The 19,005-nt window shown below is 41.2% G+C and overlaps 1 protein-coding gene across 1 annotated transcript in view; it reads left to right on the forward strand.

The window, feature by feature from the left end:
* Positions 1 to 19,005, forward strand: part of Carmil1 (capping protein regulator and myosin 1 linker 1) — a 274,465-nt gene that overhangs the window by 220,062 nt on the left and 35,398 nt on the right. The window contains 1 exon segment of the mRNA XM_051194557.1: positions 2,602 to 2,751. Within this exon segment, the coding sequence (XP_051050514.1) occupies positions 2,602 to 2,751 (150 nt within the window).

The following is a 19,005-nucleotide window of genomic DNA, read 5'->3' on the forward strand; positions in this document are numbered from 1 at the left end:
ATCCCAGCACTTGGGAGGTGGAGTCAGGCTGAACTCAATGAGTTTAAGGCCAGCCTGGTCTGCAAAGTGAGGTCCAGTACAGTCAGAATGTCACACAGAGAATTCCTGTTTCGATAAACAAAAATAAATAAATAAATACATACATACATACATAAAAAATTTTCAGAATGGATTTGGGGTTTTGAAACAGGAGTTATGTTAGCTCAGACTGACCATGAACTGAAGACAATCCTTCTTTATGGCATCCTAAGTTCTGTGATTACAGGTGTGGTCCACTATTCCTTGCTCAGAATAGATTATTTCTTATGTTTATATTAGCTACAGAGAGATAGAGAGATAAGTATGTATGTATGTATGTATATATGTATGTATGTATCTCCCTCCTGATGTGTGTGCTGTATTGCCAGCCTATTCCTTAAAATCCAAAAGACAGTTTATTTGCAGTGACAGTGCTCCAAATGTTGCCTGTGGACCTGGCTGGCCTTGAACACGCATCACCAATCTGTGAGTGTTCATTAGTTAAGAAACAAGCAGGGACTACTGAGACTTTTCTACAGCAACTTGACAGGACCACAATATTCAAGCACATACTATCTTCTAAATGTTTCTGTGTTCTAATTTATCAGCACAGCAGCCCTGTGACAAATTTGTCCAGAATAGATTGGTGGCCCATCAGGCTGAAGAAGCTGTGTTCTCCTCCCTGGCAGCCAGGCAGAGGCAGCTTCATTGCTTAGGGTTCCCAGTTCAGACTCAGTGGAGCATGCTCTTTAAAAATTCAGAGACATGGTCTCTCTGCAGAGCCCTGGTCTGCCTGGCACATTCTATTTTAGGAACATTTTATTGATGTCCCATGGGTACTGGTGCTGCCTCAGAATGCTGACAGGATGCCACCAATACTGGATGATGTCTTGGCATGACTCCACCAGGGAGGCCTTCATGGGAAGTTTTCAATTTTTGCTTTTTTTGCCTTTTATTAAGAATTTACTCAGAATATTCATTTTTCTTTATGCTTAGAAAAGTTTTGTATTAATATACAAAATTAATATAATTTACTTCCTCACTGCTATAACAAAATAGTTCACAAAAGCAATTTCAGATTGGCAGGGTTTGTTTTGGCTCATGATTGGAGGGCACAGTCTATGTGGTATGGCTGGCATGGCCACAAGAGCTGAGGCAGTAGGTAGCATGGCATCTACAAACAGGAAGCAGAGAGAGGCGAATGTTGCAGCTTAGGGCTCCTTCTCCACATTCCCTTCAGTATGGAACCCCTGCCTGTGGGAGGGGGATACCCATCATCTTCAGGGCAGGCCTGCCCTGCTCAGTCACAGATGGGCCCAGGTGTGATTCTGGGTGGTCCTGATAATGGACATGAACTTGCAGCATACCCTCACATGGCTTTCAGCTTCTTCTTGACATCCATTCTGATGGTCTGGGTTATAAAACAGAAATTAAGTATGGTGTGAAAATAATGCTATCTTTGAAATGAAAGTGCTCAATTAGTTTCCTCCCATTGGAGCTTAGGGGCATTTTCAAGGCTTTTGTGAACTTCCTCAGCTGCTTCTCATCTACATCAACCCAGCATATTTCACGTCATACTATTGCTTTTGCACATTTACTAAACGACATGAAAAACAGTAATAATGGGGGCTGGAGAGATGGCTCAGAGGTAAAGAGCACTGTCTGCTCTTCCAGAGGTCCTGAGCTGGTTCAGTTCCAAGCAACCACATGGTGGCTCACAACCATCTATAATGAGATCTGCTGCCCTCTTCTGGCCTGAAGAGATACATGTATGCAGAATAAATAAATAAATCTAAATAGTAATAATAATAATGGCTCATCAAATATGGTACCACATATATGAAAACAATGGAAGGTAGCTTATTAAGTTTTCATTTATTTCCTTTTGGTATTTAGAAAATAATGAAAGTTGGAATCATTTTACCATCATTAGATATTATTAATCAAGTAGATATACAATAAAATTCCCATGAAATAAAATTAATAAGAATACTACTTATTTTATTCTCAATTAGATATTATTTTATTTATTGATTTTTAAAAAAGCTTTTTCAAAAATTTATTTTTTATTGGATGTGCTTGTCTGTATTGATGAGGGCAGGTTTATGGAGATCGGAGGACAATTTGTGGGAGTCTGTTCTCTTCCCACCATATGGAAAGTGAGCCTCAGAGTTCATTTCCATGGTATGCCTTGGCAGCAGGTGCTTTTGCCCGCTCAGTCATCTTACCAGTATCCTCACAAGGTTTTTTATTTCTTACTTACTTGGCCCCGAAAGTCATAAACAGGAAAGCTACTCTAATATATATTGATTCAGAGTCATCATTGAAGCTAGGCCTGGTGGTAAACACCTGTGAACCCAGCACTCAGGGGTAGGTGAAATCAGGGAGGTTCTAGGTCAGGCAGGATTAGATAATGAGTCACATATCAAAAACGCTAAATTAATTACTTAATCGCTTAATTAACAGAAATTTCCTTGCAAGGTATTCTCTATAGCGCCACTTTGTGGAAGACTTCTTCAGGAATCACTAACCAGATCCTACTTGTTTCCTTCTCTGATTTCTACTTGTGCTTCTTGACCCTAGGCCGACCATTTCAGCAGGCGAGGCAAGAGCCTTCCCCAGCGAGAAGCCCTAGAGGTGGAGCTGGCCGAGGAAAAGCCCGCGAAACGTCCCACTCTTACGGTGGAGGATCTCACCGAGGTGGAGAGGCTGGAAGACCTAGACACCTGTATGGTAAGCCGTGGCCCCTGTGGGTGCCCTGCCTCCCTCTCTGCCCCCACCACCACCCTGCAATATCCCCGGTTGGTTGGTTTTTAAAGTCTCGTTTGAAATCAGACACATATCAGAACTTGGGAAAAGGCATCCAGGACCACATGCGTGAAGCAGCTTCCAATTTTGGAAAACACGTGTGTTGTGCTGATGCGTAGCCAGGAGGAAGGATTCACCTCCAGGATGGAGCCTCTCAGGATGTCGCAGTGCAAAGTGGCCTTTCTCAGGGTCTGATCACGTTAGCCTCAATTTCAGTGCTTACTGTATTGTAAAGACCCAATATGCTCAGTTGCACTTGAAAAGGGTTAGGGCCCTAGGTGAGGCTTGGACGTTCATTAATTTGGGTTGAAGGGTTCCTGCTGAGATCACAGAACATATTAGATACCATTGATCTCTTTGAAAAAAAAAAAAAAAAATCAGTACTGGTCATCAACTGTTAATGTAGGTTCTGGCTGAAAGAGAATGACTGAAAGCTTTGAAAGCATCCTGAACTCATAAGGGCAGGTTCTTTTGGTGGTTGTGTGTGTGTGTGGGGGGGTTGTTTTGTTTTATTTTGAGACAAGGTGTTTCTCAATAGCCCAGACTTGCCTAAGACTACCTATGTCACTCAAGTTGGCCTTTAAATCAGGACAGTCTTCATGTGTCATGGTTGGGGTTACAGATGTGAGCCACCAAAGAATGTCCTTTTTGTTGTTGGTGGTGGTGTTTTGTTTTGAGACAGGGTGTTAGAAGCAGAGGCTGACAGATCTCTGTGAGTTTGAGGCCAGCCTGCTCTACATAGCAAGTTCCAGGGCAGCCAGGGGCTATTACACAGAGAAACCCTGTCTTGACAAACAAAACAAAATCATTAATAACAACAACAAAAAGCAAGGTCAGAAAGAGGGTCTTCTGAAAAGGTGGGTGGGATGGGCTGGAGAAATGGCTTAGAGATTAATAGAGGAATAGATTGGCACACTGCGCATAACCACAAAAACTCTAGCTCCAGGGAATCTGACACCTTTTTCTGGCCTCCTCAGTTATTCACAAGTATATATGTGTATGCACACACACACACACACACACACACACACACAGATAATAAGATAAATCTGTACAAAATATACACATATATACAAAATACATTTGCTGTGCACACCACCTGCCCCTTCACACAGCAGGGCGTCTCAGGGAATCAGGATTTCCAAACTGCAGCTTCCTCCTGCACTTCTTGTGCACATTCAGAGTTTGAAGGGTGCAGTTCTTGTGTTACTGATTAATTGTCCTTAATTTGTCACTATTTCTCATATAATGCCTTTAAAAACTGCCAGGAGGTTGGGGTGGGAGGTGAGAAGGCAGGGTCTGTGGCTCAGGCTTGGCATTACTAGCTCACTAATTGTCTGCCATTCTCTCACTTATTTTAATGAGTGTCAGACCAGTTTAAAATCAAAAAAAGACATTTGCTGCTGAAGAGCTATTCATCTCCGAATGCTATTTGCTTGGAGGAGAACTGGGGCAGACTTGAATTAACCGGAACATCACTTTGCAAGCCCTGTCTCCAGCGATAGAGCAGCAATTATTTCCTTCAATACTTTCTAGCCACATACTTCAATATTTAAATTTTTGAATACAGTCTAAAATTTAGTGAAAGTGTACTTAACCTAATCAAGATACTATTTTTTAAAACTAATTTAAAGAAATTGTCTCATTTCTGATGCCAGAAGTTCGCATGTGGAAGTCCAGACAGGATTTCCTGTAGCCCAGGCTGGACCTTTAGCATCTGTGAAACTGACAATGACCTTGAACTTCTGCCCCTCCTCCCCCATCCCCCAGCCTCCATGATGTCAGTGCTGCATTGAGGGCTTATGTCACCATGCCAGCCTTTGGCAGTGGTTTTCTTTTTCTCGATGTGTGAGTGTGGGTACACAGTTCTGTGTTGGGGTGTGTGTGCGTATGGAGGACAGAGACTAAACTCAAGTGTCAGTCATTGGGAACTGAATCCCATTTATTTTGAAACAATGTGTCCCGCTGGAATGTGGTGCTTGCTGGTTCCTAACTCTGCCTCTACTGAGACACAGCTTCATGCCATTGTGCTCAGCTTGTTAGTTGGGTTCTGGAACTTGAGCTCAGGGCTTTTGTGCTTTCAAGAAGACTGAGCCACCTATCTCATCAAACCCAGCCATTTTTCGTTAAATGGTTTGTTCACAGGCAGTGGTCAGTGTGTCTCATTTACAACTAGCTGCACAACAGATGGTCTGCATCATGCCTGGGTAGTTATTCCTTGCAGTTTTATTCCGTGACAACCCTTTCATAGGGTTAGCACTTTTGAAAGAAGGGATGCCACTAAGTTCACTGGCATTCCCAACCCCCAGGTCTTAGTTTCATTTCTATTGCTTTGGGAAGAGCTTTATTTCAGCTCACAAAAGAAACACTGTGTGTGTGTGTGTGTGTGTGTGTGCATGGTTAGGCTGTCATGCAGTCCAGGCTGTCTTGAAACTCCTGGTCCTCTAGTCTCTAGTTTCCTAATGCTTGCATTATCATTCTGTACTCACTATACCTAGTGAGCAAAAAAAAAAAAAAAAAAAAAAGTGGTTGTTTTGTTTTTTTTTTGTTTTGTTTTTTGTTGTTGTTGTTTTGTTTTGTTTTTGCTTTGTGTTTTGAGGCAGAGATTTTAGTCTTGGTTCTGAATTCAATGATATTTAAGTTTGGGAAAACATTGTCTGTAGGTACTAAGAATGAACTTGGTATATAGCAAGAGGAATTGTTTATCAAAGGGAAAGATGATGGGAGGTCCTTAAAGGAGACCTGTTACCTAGGTGGTAGACAAAGGAAAGGCTGGATCAATGGCTGCTGGCCCTCAGAAGAACCCAGGATTTTGGTGTAGCAACACTTAGAAGGTAAAAGATGGAGGTTCCAGGATTCTAGGCCAGCCTGGGTGACATGAAACCTTGTTTCAAAATAGATGAAATAAAAGACAAGCCCAGGGGAGGAGGCAGAAGTACTGTCTGTTGGTCATGTAGTGATGAACTGTGGAAAAAGGAAGTCTGGGTCAGAAGTAAAGGCTAGGCCCACTTCTTTATCCATGAAATGTCTGTTGTGTACTAGGTATTCTTGGATTCCCACAGTGGGTAAGTAAAGCTTCCCACCAGGCTTACAACACTGAAAGACACCACCCCAACGCTAGTTTTGGTAGATTCAGGCATTGGCACTCAAGTAACTTCAACTCCTGGATCTGCTTAGACACTGAAAGGTGGGAGTGTACCACTAACACAGAGAAAGGCTTTCTTTCTGACAGCAGGTGTCTTCTAGTCTATTGCAAGTCTGTGTGAAGTATTTGTGACAAGACTGGGCTGAGATCAAGCATAAAAAACTGTGAACATGGTTGAGTAGGAGGAGCTCAAATTCAAGGCCTGCCTGGAATACAGAGTGAGTTCAAGGCTGGGGCAACTTAATGAGATCCAATCTCTGAATGAAAACTGGATGTAGTTCCATGGTAGTGTGCTTACCTATCATGTTCAAGGTTCTCAGTTCAATCCCTGTACCATACATAAGTACACAAGGTGTGAACATGCTGGGTATGTTGGCTCCTGCATATAATGGAAACATTTGAGAGGTTGAAAGAGAACAATCACTGTGAGTTTGAGTGAGACCCAGCTCAGAAAGCATTTTTTTTAAAGTATGAACATAGTATTACATTACATCAAGTGTCTGTTTCAGGTATGCATGCATGCATGTATGAGAAAGTGTCATGTACTATAATTTACCTGCTTTATTTCAGGCTTCCTTAAATAGGAGCTATGTAGAGCTGAGGAGATGGCTTAGAGGGTAAAGTGCTTGCTATACAACCATTAGGATAAAAATCAGATGCCTAGCACCTGTGTAAAAGAGCTGAGTGTAGCAACATGCATCTATATTCCCAGCAGTGGACACAGAAGCTTCTCTGGGGCTTGCTGGCAAGACAATCAAGCTGAAATAGTGAGCTCTAGGTTCAGGGAGACCCTTTCTCAAAACATGGTGTGGAGAGTAATACATGGAGAAACACTTGACATCAACCTCTGGCCACTGCATACATGTGAGCATATCTATCAGCATGCACCACACACTACAGAATAATCAGTGTCTTAAAAAGAAGGCTCATAGCAGCTCCAGGGATTGATGCTGGTCTCTTCAATCTGAAGGGCAGAATTCTGAGGACAAAGCAGAAATATAGGGTAGAGGAGGATGTGGTCCCCTTTAGAGTCTGGGCTATGTATACTAACGCTAACCCCTTCCCCTGTTTTCTGAACCCGAAATCCTTCTCTTGGCAGAGGTATGATTTTGATTTATGTCATTGATCTCCTCTAAGGGCCCATTGAATAAGTACCCCTATAAAATTTATCATTGGCTAGGTGTAGTGGTGCATCCCTTTAATCCCAGCACCTGAGAAGCACAGACAGGAGAATCTCTGTGAGTTCCAGGACAGCCTAGTCTACATAGAGAGACTCTGTCTCAAAAGCAAACAAAAACCCCATATTATTATTCTATTTACATGTTCTCTATCACTGCTGATTTTACCTCCAAATATCATTGTTACAAAACAAATTACCAGTTTTTAACCAAGAGTGAAGGACGTTCCCAGCATTGTACTCTCTACCCCTTACCCACAGTCATGTGCTTACTTGAACCTACTGTTGGTATTATCAGTTTGAAAATTCAGAGCTGAATGAATGCATTTGACTATAAAAAGCAGCCAGGGCTTTAAGAAATATTGCTTATGTTACTCAGCCATAATTCTGACTTCATTTTTTTTCCTTCATCCTAATTTACTCATTTTCAAAAAGATTTGTCATCTATGTGCCTAAGCTCATTTTTCGAATGAAGTGGTTCTTCATTAATAAACATGAAAGTTAGATACAATGGGAAAGTGTGTTCTAAGAGAGGAGTGCTTGTTGCTATGGAAACAGAGAAGACCACTAGGGGAGGGATGCTGTCAAGGAAGGCTTCCTGGAAGAAGGTTCTAAGTGTTGTGCCAGGTACCCTGCTACTGAAGGTTTTGGGAAAAGAAGTTGGTGGGGAAGACAGTAAGTCAGCTTAGGAGAGAGCCACAGAAGCTTGGAATAAAGAGACAGTCTGAGTGCTATTCATTATAAGAATAAAGGGAAACAGGATTGCTGAGGCTGAAAAGGAAGCAAAAGCCATTTCATCATACACAGCCTTGTAGTGCAAGGAGATTGGACTGGAAGGGTTGGACAGAATCTGATGTTAGTGATGTCCACTGAGATGGCTACAAGGCCCTGGGTGAGGTATTCGTTTGTGGTAAATAAATGACAGGGCTCTAGGCTCAGTGGTCAGTTCTGAATTGATAGCTAGTCATGCCCATGAAAATTCATGCTTTAATTATGTGCCCCAGACTAGCTTTGCTCTCTCTCTGTATTTGAGACAGGGTCTTGTCTGGCCATCTTGCTTAGTTTTTCAAGATTCTAGTTGATGCTGTAACAATGTATTCCATTCTGTGCTTTGTGGCCTCTCCCAAGCAGCTGAAGGAGTCCATGCCCTGTGAGCAGTTACTAGATATTGAAACCCTAAGCGGTGGAGACTCAGCAAAGACACTTCTGGGGACAATAAGAAATTGCTCACATGTGCACTAAACCACTCATGTTTTGCTATAAAACAATACCTTTGGAAATATATGGGAAGTGTGTTTGGTAGGAAATTTACCCAACTCTTCACGATAGCCTGGCTATAAATCTTCAATTCATTTTAAGCAAGCTCAAAACAAATGAAAAATGGCCAACAATATTACTGTGTTCTTGACATAATCTTTCGTTGGTGAAATAGATTCTATAAAAATATTTAAGCCAGGCATGGTGGTACATACGTGTAAGCCTAGGATTTAGGGGGTGGAGGCAGTAGGCTCAGGAGTTCAGAGTCATCTTTGACTACATACTAAGTGCCAAGGCCAGCTTGAGGTTCCTGAGACCCTTTCTCAAACTTTCTCACCAAAAAAAAGCAGAAGAAGAATGATCTAAACGTATGAAATCAGCAGGACATTGTGTGCATACCAATAATCACTACATTCGGTAGGCTGACACAAATTGATGAAAATTTGAATTTAATATTTTTTCTCTTAAGGAGCATAGTACATTATAGTCATACCTGCAGTATAGAGTCAGACCCCATTTCAAATAAAAAAAAACAATGATCAAGTAACGAATCCACAATTTTCAGAGTCCTTTTTAAGAATCCAATCAGAAGGGATGTGTAACATGACGGGAACTGGGGAGACAATGGAGACCTGAGTTTGAGTCCAGCACCCACAGAAAGGTTCCAGTGTGGCTGCAAAGCCCTTAAAGTCCCATTGCTGGGTTGGGAGAGGCAGAGACAGGCTGATCCCTGGGACTTGCTGGTCAACCGTGATAGCCAGACCAGTGAGCTCCAGAGTCAGCAACAGACCCTGGCTTTAATAATAATAATAATAATAATAATAATAATAATAATAATAATAATAATAATAATAAAAGTAGAGAGAAATTAAGGAAGAAACTCAGTATTACCTCTGGCCTCCACACACACATATGCATGACTAACCCCTCATACACACAATCACATGCACTACACATACATGCACAGATATACCATACATACAAACAGACAAAACATGACAAATATTCTGGTTTTAGACCAGGCTTCCCAAGTCATCTTTATCCAAAGCACTATTTGAAGATAAAAGTTAGAATGAAGAAAATTGAGTACTTGATCTCAGAAAAGCTTGGAACCCATGGGATTTGAGCCTTGTGGTGAGACCTGCTGGTGCCACTTGGTACCTACAGCATCCACCCAGAGTCTACACTCAGCAGCCCTGCAGCCCCCTGCTCAGCACCACTGCAGTTTGTTTGACTGTTTTACTTGTATTATTTTACTCTGTGTGTGTGTGTGTGTGTGTGTGTGTGTGTGTGTGTGTGTGTGTGTGTGTGTTCTCTCCTACTACTACATTGGCTCTGAGGGTGGAGCTCCAGTTCTCAGGATTGGTGGCAAAAGCTTTATAAATCTGCTGAGCTATTTCACCATCCAAATTATTCTTTTAAGGAGTAAATGATCATAAGCTTTAATAAGTTATCCATGAGTGCCATGATCAGGTATTGTCTTTGCCATGTTTACAGAGCTAATTTCATGATATCACCAAATGGTAGAGTCAATTCCAGAGGCAGGATGGACATCTTCCCCTAACCTCCTTATTCTTGCCTGCCATGGTAAATGGGTTTTCTTAATTAAGCAGTTTTAAAATATATTCTATAGGTGTGCTACTCAGTTGGGTTTTCCTCATTCTTCTTACACAATGATGAGAGCAGATGCTGGCATAGCTTCTGTGAAGCTTGGAGCAGCACAGTCTCACCATACAGCAATGTTCTTAGGCATTTCCTCCACTCTCTCTTCCACACTTATAGGGGTAGAGAGGACCTGTTGTTATTGGTACATATCATGTCCCTGTGTGCACCTGAATTAGCACTCTGGACATGGAAGCAGGTAGATCCAGAAATTCAAGGCTAGCCTCAGCTTTGTAGAAAGTTTAAGGCCAGCCTGAGATACAATGGGAACCCATCTCAGAGCAGCAACAACAGCAACCCAAAAATTAGTTCTTTGAAATCAGTACCAGATAATTTCATTTTTTTTTGCCTAATTATAAGAAAAATATTTAATTCTATTCATTTGTAAACAGTAAAATTTCACTTTGGGTTCATTTACCAGATCAAAGTGGATAGAAAGTAAAATGATTCCTGTTCTCTGGAGAAGGTGTGGTATAGTAGGAAGGTAATAGCTTAATCTCTTTTCATTGAAAACTATTTGTAGATCTGATAAAATAAGGAAATGAACTATTTCAATATCAGGGTAATGCTCTGTTGTGATGCTATGATAGCCTCTGGCCAGCAATGTTCTCAGAATGAGTGTGTTTGAACATCACAGTGCCAGCTCATGTTGGATGTGAAGCAAGGCCATGGGTGTGAGAGCTGATGGGGGCAGTGAGGAGCCAGATTCAATGGTGTTGGGAGAGGTCAGGTATCTTCTCCAGGCCTACCCTTCTTCCTTTTGTCCTGATTTACTGCAGCTTTCTCCCAGATGATACATTCCTCTGGTTTAAGGGGAGTACTCTGCTGCCCAACGGTTATCAAAGAAAGAGCTGTATCTGGTTTTCTCAGCTGATTTATGCGACCTCAGACTTCCGAAAATAGAGATGCATTGAAAATGACTTTCTAACAACAACTGTAGTAACATTAGGCTTGACATTTGAGGCTATAAATCAATTAAGAATAGAATCAGCTCCCCTGTGAGCATTGACTCAGCAGATAATCCAGTTGGAAATACTTCAGTAGTTCTTTAACAGGGATTACCTATATCCATTTTCAAAGTGCACAGAAAAGTACAAGGTCAGCCAAGGATGCCTTAAATCAAAGAGCAAGGATTTGTGCTGTAGCCAAAGAAACCATCTCAAAGTGGAGTAGATTGAATAGACACCAGTGGGACACTGAGTGCCAGAAAGAATAGTGATTGCAAAATCTTATGGTACAGTGAATTAATTTTAAAAAATACACTTGTTTGTAGTTATAATACTTAGTAATGCTCAAAACCATGTGTCAAGAAAAGGGAACTTAACAGAAGAGGGGAAGCTAATAATACAGGAAGGAGAAAGCAATAGAAAATCTATCTTTGCAGCTCTCACTGTATTCGTTAATTAAGGCAAGCATTGCCAGTAGTTGCTTAAAAGTAGTCTCTTCTGCATAGCCTGAGAGCGGCACTTTCTAGAGTGGCTATTAATAACAGAGGAATGGCACTTGACAATGAAACACCTAGGAAGTCCCCACTCCAATCAAGAGACCAAACAGCTTCCTCAACGATAGTGGGCCCACCTGATGTGGGCTATCTGTTGTGACTGACTCAGCAGATCACAGCACCCACTGTGTGAAATTCCTGCCTAAAACTGTTTTACCTGCATCTTATTATGAAGAAACAGAAGGCTGGGGTAGGGTAAAAAGGAGGTACTGGGTTAGATAAAAGAGGTTAAGGGTACATTCTTACACATAATGGGCAATTCTCCGTTAGGCTCCAGATCTCAAGTGGAGGGGATTTATATGTTTTAAAGATAATTGAGGGAGGCTGAATGTAATGGCATATGCCAGCGCTTCATGGAAGTTTGAGCCCAGCCTGGGCTACATATGACCCTGTCTCACAGAAAACAAAAACTTAAAGATTCCTAATTGAAGAAATTTGAACATAGACTATAGTATGTGGATTGCATATTATATGATGACTATTAATTTTCTTTGGTTCACCAGTCATATGTGATTATAAAGGAGTATATTATTTCTGGGATGAACATGTAAAGATACGTAAGGAAGAATTATAAAGATACTAACCTTTAAAAGTTTCCACATGGCAAGATGCCTCAGAAGGTAAAGGTGCTTATTGCCAAGACTGACAACCTGAGATCAATCAGCAGGACCCACATGGTAGAAGGAGAGAATCGGCTATTGCAGGCTGTCCTTTGACTTCCACACATGTGCTTTGGCACGAGTGCATGCATGCAAGCACATGCTAATGAATGGTTCCAACAAAAGCAGTGTGTGTAAGATTGTGGGGAGAGGGAGTAAACTGACTGGGAGTGACAGAAATGCTACCTGGAGGGCAGAGGGGAAGAATACTTGCATTTATTACACCCCCTCTTCATAAAATTTAAAGTGTTTAAATAGTTAGAAGGAAAGAGTTTATGTATACATTAGAAGAGTTTAATGTCCGAAGACGTGAGTGCCAGTTTCCAAATTGTGACAGTCCGTGAGGAAGATTTTATCATGTAATGTGAGGCAAAAATGTAAAGATGGGAGTCAAGTGAATGTTTCCGATTTGAAAGACTGGTTTTTATTGTTTTCTGTTGTCTCTTCCTCAGTGCTAGATATTGAACACTGAGCCTTGCACATGTGAGGCAAGTGCTCAACCACCAAGCAATGGCCAGTCCTGAGAGGGTTGTTCTTTGCAGTAGATTCAGTCCTCACCATCTTACTTTTGTGCCTGATGCCCCTTTCATACGTGCTTGTAGTAATCACAGTTGTGTAACATGCTGATTTGAAGCAGTGATTCAATTTGCTTATTCATGTATCAGCATTCTCCATACCTACCTTTCCTATCTGAAGATGTTCATTTAGTCTTCCAATAGATGCCTGGGAAGTGGGGTGGGAAGGAGGTGCCCGCAGCAAGCTTTTGAGCTCATCTCTAGGCATTCTCCTATTTCAGCCAAATTTGTACCATTTTTCTAGATGGAGTCTTAGCACAATGCTTAAGATGTTTCAAAAAGCATCATACTATATATTTAAATATTGCAGATGGGTGTGGCGGTGTATAACTTTAATCCCAGCACTGTGGAAAGAGAGCCTGGCAGATCTTTGTGAGTTTGAAGCCAACCTGGTGTACATGTCTAGTTCCAGAGCTTCATAGACCCTGTCTGAAAACAAAAACAACAAAATCCCTGGTTTTTGTAATAAAAGATGCTATAATAAATATTCTGGCCATTAACCTATTAAAAAGTGTTTACCTTCAGCTAGACACCTGTTTGCACTCTAAGCTCATTTCCAAAAGTGAATCTACTTGGCCAGCACCAACTTGTAGTTGGAATATGTGAGCCTGAGTTATGGCCCCTCTGTTGTCTGGGGTCACATTGTCCAAGCTGCCTCCCTGGAAATTCCACCCTCCAACTCCTCCTGTTCTGAGAGTTTTCTCCTCATCACAACTGGTCTGGGCCAGTTTTGAAATCAAATTTTCTGGCTTACTAAGGAAGTGCTCAAAAAGACTTATATTTTTTGTTCAGTAGACAATGTCCAATGCCATTGGAGTTCATATTGATTTTTAAAATCCCTCTCTCATGAGATAGTTTCAGTAAAGTAAATGAAGAATGGGGCTGTGATGCTAGCCCTCGGTTTTTACTTGGATCTTGGGTTCTAGTGAATATTGTTTCCTGAGTGTTGGAAGGCAGCTTTTCTGGAAAATTTGGGGTTAGCATTAAACATAATACTTATTCATGTAAAATAATCCTGAGTTGTTTTGAGGAATTTATAAATTTCTTTCTGCCTGTTATAGTACATCATTTTTTAATCCTCAAATTCCTTTTCATCATAAATAGCTATTAGAAGGTGGCCCTAGATGTAGTGTCTGGGGTGTTCTCCTGAGTTCCTACAGGAGTAAGCCCAGACTATCAGTAGTTACCCAGTATCTAGAGTGATTCCCTTCCATGGATTAGAGTGATTGTGAACAAACATCTTGAGATTTTACTATGCAGTTTGGCTCAGTTAGGGTTTTTGTTGCTGTGATAAAATACTACAACCAAAAGCACCTCGGGGAGGAAAATGTTTATTTCAGCTTATAGGTCTCAGGTCACACTCTATCACTGGCTGAGGAACATTGGAGCAGGAACACAATCAGAAGCCATGGAAGGGTGCTGCATACTGGTTTGTTCTTCGTGCTCGTATACCTTGCTTATACTCCTCAGACCACCTACCCAGTGGTGGCACCACCTACAATGGACTGGATCCTTCCATATCAATCATTAAGAAAATGCGTCACAAGTTTGCTTCCATGCCAGTCTTGTGGAGGCATGCATTTTTTCAGTTGTGATCCCTCTTCTTAGAAGCTGTAGTTTAGGAAGGGTGAGAAAACTAGGACAGTTACTAAGAAATGCTGCTCAGTGCTCATGTCCATATTGCCAAAGCTTCTCAAGCTGGCTTTTGACATGCCAGTATCTTTGGTCTAACTAGAACACAAACTCAGCATGGGCATGTATTTTATTTACTGCCATTCTGTCCCTTCTCCAAAAAGAACCAGCAAACAGTAGGTATTCCACAACCTTTGCAAAACCTTGAATGACCTTAAGCATTACAAATAGCATAATGGCTTCCTTTGGCCACAACCTGCCATCTTTCTCAGCATCCTCTTCCCTTGGCACCATCAGAGTCTGACTGGACACATTGTTTTCCATGTGTAAATGTACATCTGTTCATGAGCAGCTAGCTGATAGTATGGCCTCATGGTTTTAAAATGTACTTACTTAGCTGGCATGCCAATGGGTATCTTTCTGAAACTCTCAGCTGAACATTGTTCTGAGATTTCTTCATGTTGTTCAACTGGTAGGTTACAAACACTCTAGGGAGTGCATATCAGATATCCTGCATATCAGATATTACATTTCATAACAGTAGCAAAATTATGGCTAGAAAGTAGCAACAAAACATGAGGAACTATATTAAAGGGTTGCAACATTAGGAAGGTTGAGAACCACTGCTCTATATTTTTTTCCATTTTAGTTGCTGTTCTATTATTTACTTTCCCATCTATTAACTGATGCTTCCTGTTTCATTTGCTCATTCCCCAATGAGCTTTTAGATTCGTTCTAAGTATTTTTTTTTCTGTGAAAAATCTACTTTACACTTAATTTCTTCCAACCCTACTCTTCCCTCACAGTCTGGACCATTCACTGAAGCTCAGTAAGGTCACCTATGGTGCAACATGATATATTGGGTACTGTAGTAAACACTTCATAGTCTGTATCTTATTTAACCCTCACAATAATTCATTTTAAACTGGAAAACCTGCCTCATGTTACAAAAAAAAACATTGGCCCAGATTCTATAACTGAGCAAATAGGAGATCCAAGGTTTGAGCCCATTTCTTGGATGCCTGGATATAAAATAGTTACCTTCCACTTTCAGCTCCTTCCTGTCTTTTAGTGCAGAGATGTTGACATCAAGACAGTCTAAGTGAGTTTCAAGAACTTATAGGCATGACAGTGTATGATATCCACTTTGTCTAAATGTTGAGTTGTTGGTTGCCATGGTTTCCCTCTTCATGGGAACTGTCCCTTTAGAAAATGAACCAACGGAAAGGCTCTTCAATGTTACTTGTAATGATCATTGAGGTGAAATTGTGACAGAGGACTTGCCCTTCAGAAATTAACCTTTCTGAAAACGAGGGAAGTCTAAGGTGATCTAAGAGACGTGACTTCTCACACTTGGAGCTATAGCCACACTTATAGATGCTCCTGGGGTGTGAGCATTAACATAGGCATGGCAATTGAGGATTTGGGAATATATTTTTACTCTCTTTCCTTTTACTTAGCAAAGATGCTTTTGAGGATAGGTCATGAAGTGTATCATGTTTGAAAGAAAATGTTTAGTAAAGATGAGATGAGAATTCTGAGAGTGAGGTTTTTCCTCCTGACATTGACAGTTAAAGTCTTTCTGTGAATATGGATGATGTCAGGGATGGTATTGGGAAATGGTTTTCCATTGCATCCTCCCTTTCCTCTGCAGTGACCCACGCTGTTTGCACACACAGCCTGAGGAGCTCTATATTTTCATTTCATTTTATGTTGAGGACAGTTGACACATAAAATACAGAACTAAGAAAAATACAGTCTCAGATAGAGGTAGGGAGCCTTCCACAAAGCATGTCTTCTGGAAGCTTAAGAAGGATTCTCTGTCATTTCATGCTGTTTTCACACACACTGATGACTCAAGTACATCTTTTAAACTTTAAAAATAGTAAGATGTGTTAACAACTGTCAATTTGAAGTTTTAATGGAAAATATTAATTCCCCCCAGGAAATATTTACATGCACTTTGACTGGTTGACTGTACAAGATTCCAGCATCAGATTCTGTGTAAGAAGTTTTAATAACTGAAGGAGTGAGAGAATCCCAAGTGCTTATCTCCTGAAATGGAGTGAGGAGCAAAAAGGGCTGTAAGTGGCCTTTCAAGAGACATCTGTGCTTACCCAAAGATTCCCAGCCCCCACACTGTTGCAGGCCAAGACAAAACCTGAGTGGGGGTTTCTAATATCTGTCCAGTGTTCTGCCCACTGAGTGCCCTGGCAGCTGATGATGTAATCGTGGATTTGGAGACATGCTTAGAAAAAGTTAATATCTGTATGTATGAACGTTGCAATTTCTCAAGCTGTGGCTGTGCCGCTGCTTATTAAAAGCTTGGCTGGATGCTTTGTGCCGTGAACTTGGCACTACTCTTAACCCCGTTTCTTTGCTGCAATGGCTGTTTGTGTATTTTAGCTTTTTCTACTTTGTTTATGTATGGTCTCTCTCCCTCCTCCCCTTTTCTTGTAATGGTGTTGCTTTGTCTCTCTTCCATTCATGTTTTTTTCCCCCTTTCCTTTTGCTGCATGGAGACTCTCTGCTGTACAAGTGTAAGTATCCTCCAGTGGCACTGCACTCCCTGGCCGTGCTGCTTCGCATTCTCGCGCTCCATTTGCTTCTGCACTGCCTGGCTGGTCTCCCGGGAGATGTTGTCATTCCATTGGCAGATCCTGAATGAAACAGGCAATAATTCAGACACAGGACTGGGGTTGACCAGATGGTTCGGTCTTAAATAAACCAGGGGATGAATCGAAAATCTCCCCAGCTGGGTGCCTGAGGATAAGAGAACTTGGGTGAAGAGGATGCCACATTTGGGGGGAGGGAAGAAGTTCTTACAACTCAAGGAGCAAATGCCCAAGTATTTCTCATTCTTGTCATATCGCTTGTTGCAGGCCCAGGATTATAGAAAATTGGCATTATAATTTGTTTCTCAGCTTAGACATTCCTAATCTGCTTCTCAACTAGTACTGGTTGTGTGTGTGTGTGCAGGGATGGTGGTGGTAGTGGTATACTTTTTTTATCTTTTGCCCTGGAGAAGGAAGAAAACAATGAGTTTGGTTCTCAAGCTTAGGATGAGAACATTATGAAGACACAAAGAACTACTCTTTGTGAAAACTTAGCAAAAAATTAAAAAAAATGTTTTTAATAAGGAAACTACCTTATCCTGTCTTCATGGTGATGCAAGCAATTTAAGCCTCAATTTTAAAAATTAATATGCTTTGGGATCACCTGTTAGAAGTGAGTCTGAGAGGCAGAAACTGTTGGGAACCAAGTTTTATCATGTAAACTATGTTGACAGTGGACAAATCTGTTGAGCTACATGCAGAATAGCTTTACACATTATAAAAGTTGGCTCCAATGAATAAGATTTCCAAGTAATGTAGATTCTATGCTGCTTTTGGTGTCTTCAGAAACAGCCATGGTGTGCTGTTGACGCTTATAGCACAGTGCAGATTTATTGGCACTTTATGGTGTCAAGATGAGAAAGTCTATATTTAGGGTTCCCTCTCAAATTGCATTTTCAAATAAAGATTTAACATATTTTTCCCCTTCCTCCTCATAAAATGCATTTTCTTCAAAGTTAGTTCTGTCTGGGCTTAAAGATAGCCCTGCTCCTTCTGCCTTAGCTGCCCTTACCCTTCATCTGATGAGCAGTTTGGGATTTCCTTGACTCAGAAACCTGTTGACACGTGTGCAGGGATGATGGAGGGGGCCCTAAGGCACAGGCTGAAGGACTTAACCCTTTTCATTTTGGTACAAAAAGAGAAGAGCATGCATAGTTGTAAAGATGGGTTACTGCCATCCTTCCTCCCAGGGTACACTTTATCAACCTAAGCATTGTGAGGAAGAAGAACGGTGCAAACAGGTGGATTTCTAGAGAAGCTGGAATATTTGCCGCGTACAAGTAAACACTTGTACGGAAAACCTGTCCTGCTTTCATGTCCTCGATTGGTATGGAATGACGACCTAAGAATAAGCAAGCGAGACTGAGCAAGTCTGTATTTCCCATAAAACTAAGAACGCATGACAAAGGAAAGGCACAGCTCATGAGCGCTGAGTCCACTTTATTTTTCTTTCTGTGTTATGTGTAACCCTTATGAGAGAAAGATTGAAGCTATTGGTACTGGAGGGTTTTTTTGTTGTTGTTTTGAGACAGGGTCTATTGGGTAGCCCCTGGCTTCAAACTTGCAGTGGTCCCCCCCCCCCCCCCCCCCGCTTCAGTCTCTTGCATGGTGGGATTATAGGCTTGAGGCAGTACCCAGGATTTGGACACATTCTTGATGCCAGTTGTAGAATCAAGCTGAGTTGCAGTTTTTCACTTTAGCCAAAAACCATCAGCCCTTTCTAAGGATGGAAAAACTTGGGAACTAACAGAAATGGGAAGACCAACAAAAGACTTTTATGAGCAACATAATTGGCAGAGGTCATTCAAAATGCAAGAATGCAGTGGAATGTGCTAGAAGACATTTTTTTCTGATATTTGAAACTTAATACCATATTTTGCAACATTACAAAACACAGTCATAAGTAGTAATAATTAAAAAAGACAAAACAAAACTAATTCCATTCTATGTCAGCCA

This window comes from Phodopus roborovskii, unplaced genomic scaffold (genome assembly GCF_943737965.1).
Source record: "Phodopus roborovskii unplaced genomic scaffold, PHOROB, whole genome shotgun sequence".
NCBI classification, from domain to species: Eukaryota; Metazoa; Chordata; class Mammalia; order Rodentia; family Cricetidae; genus Phodopus; species Phodopus roborovskii.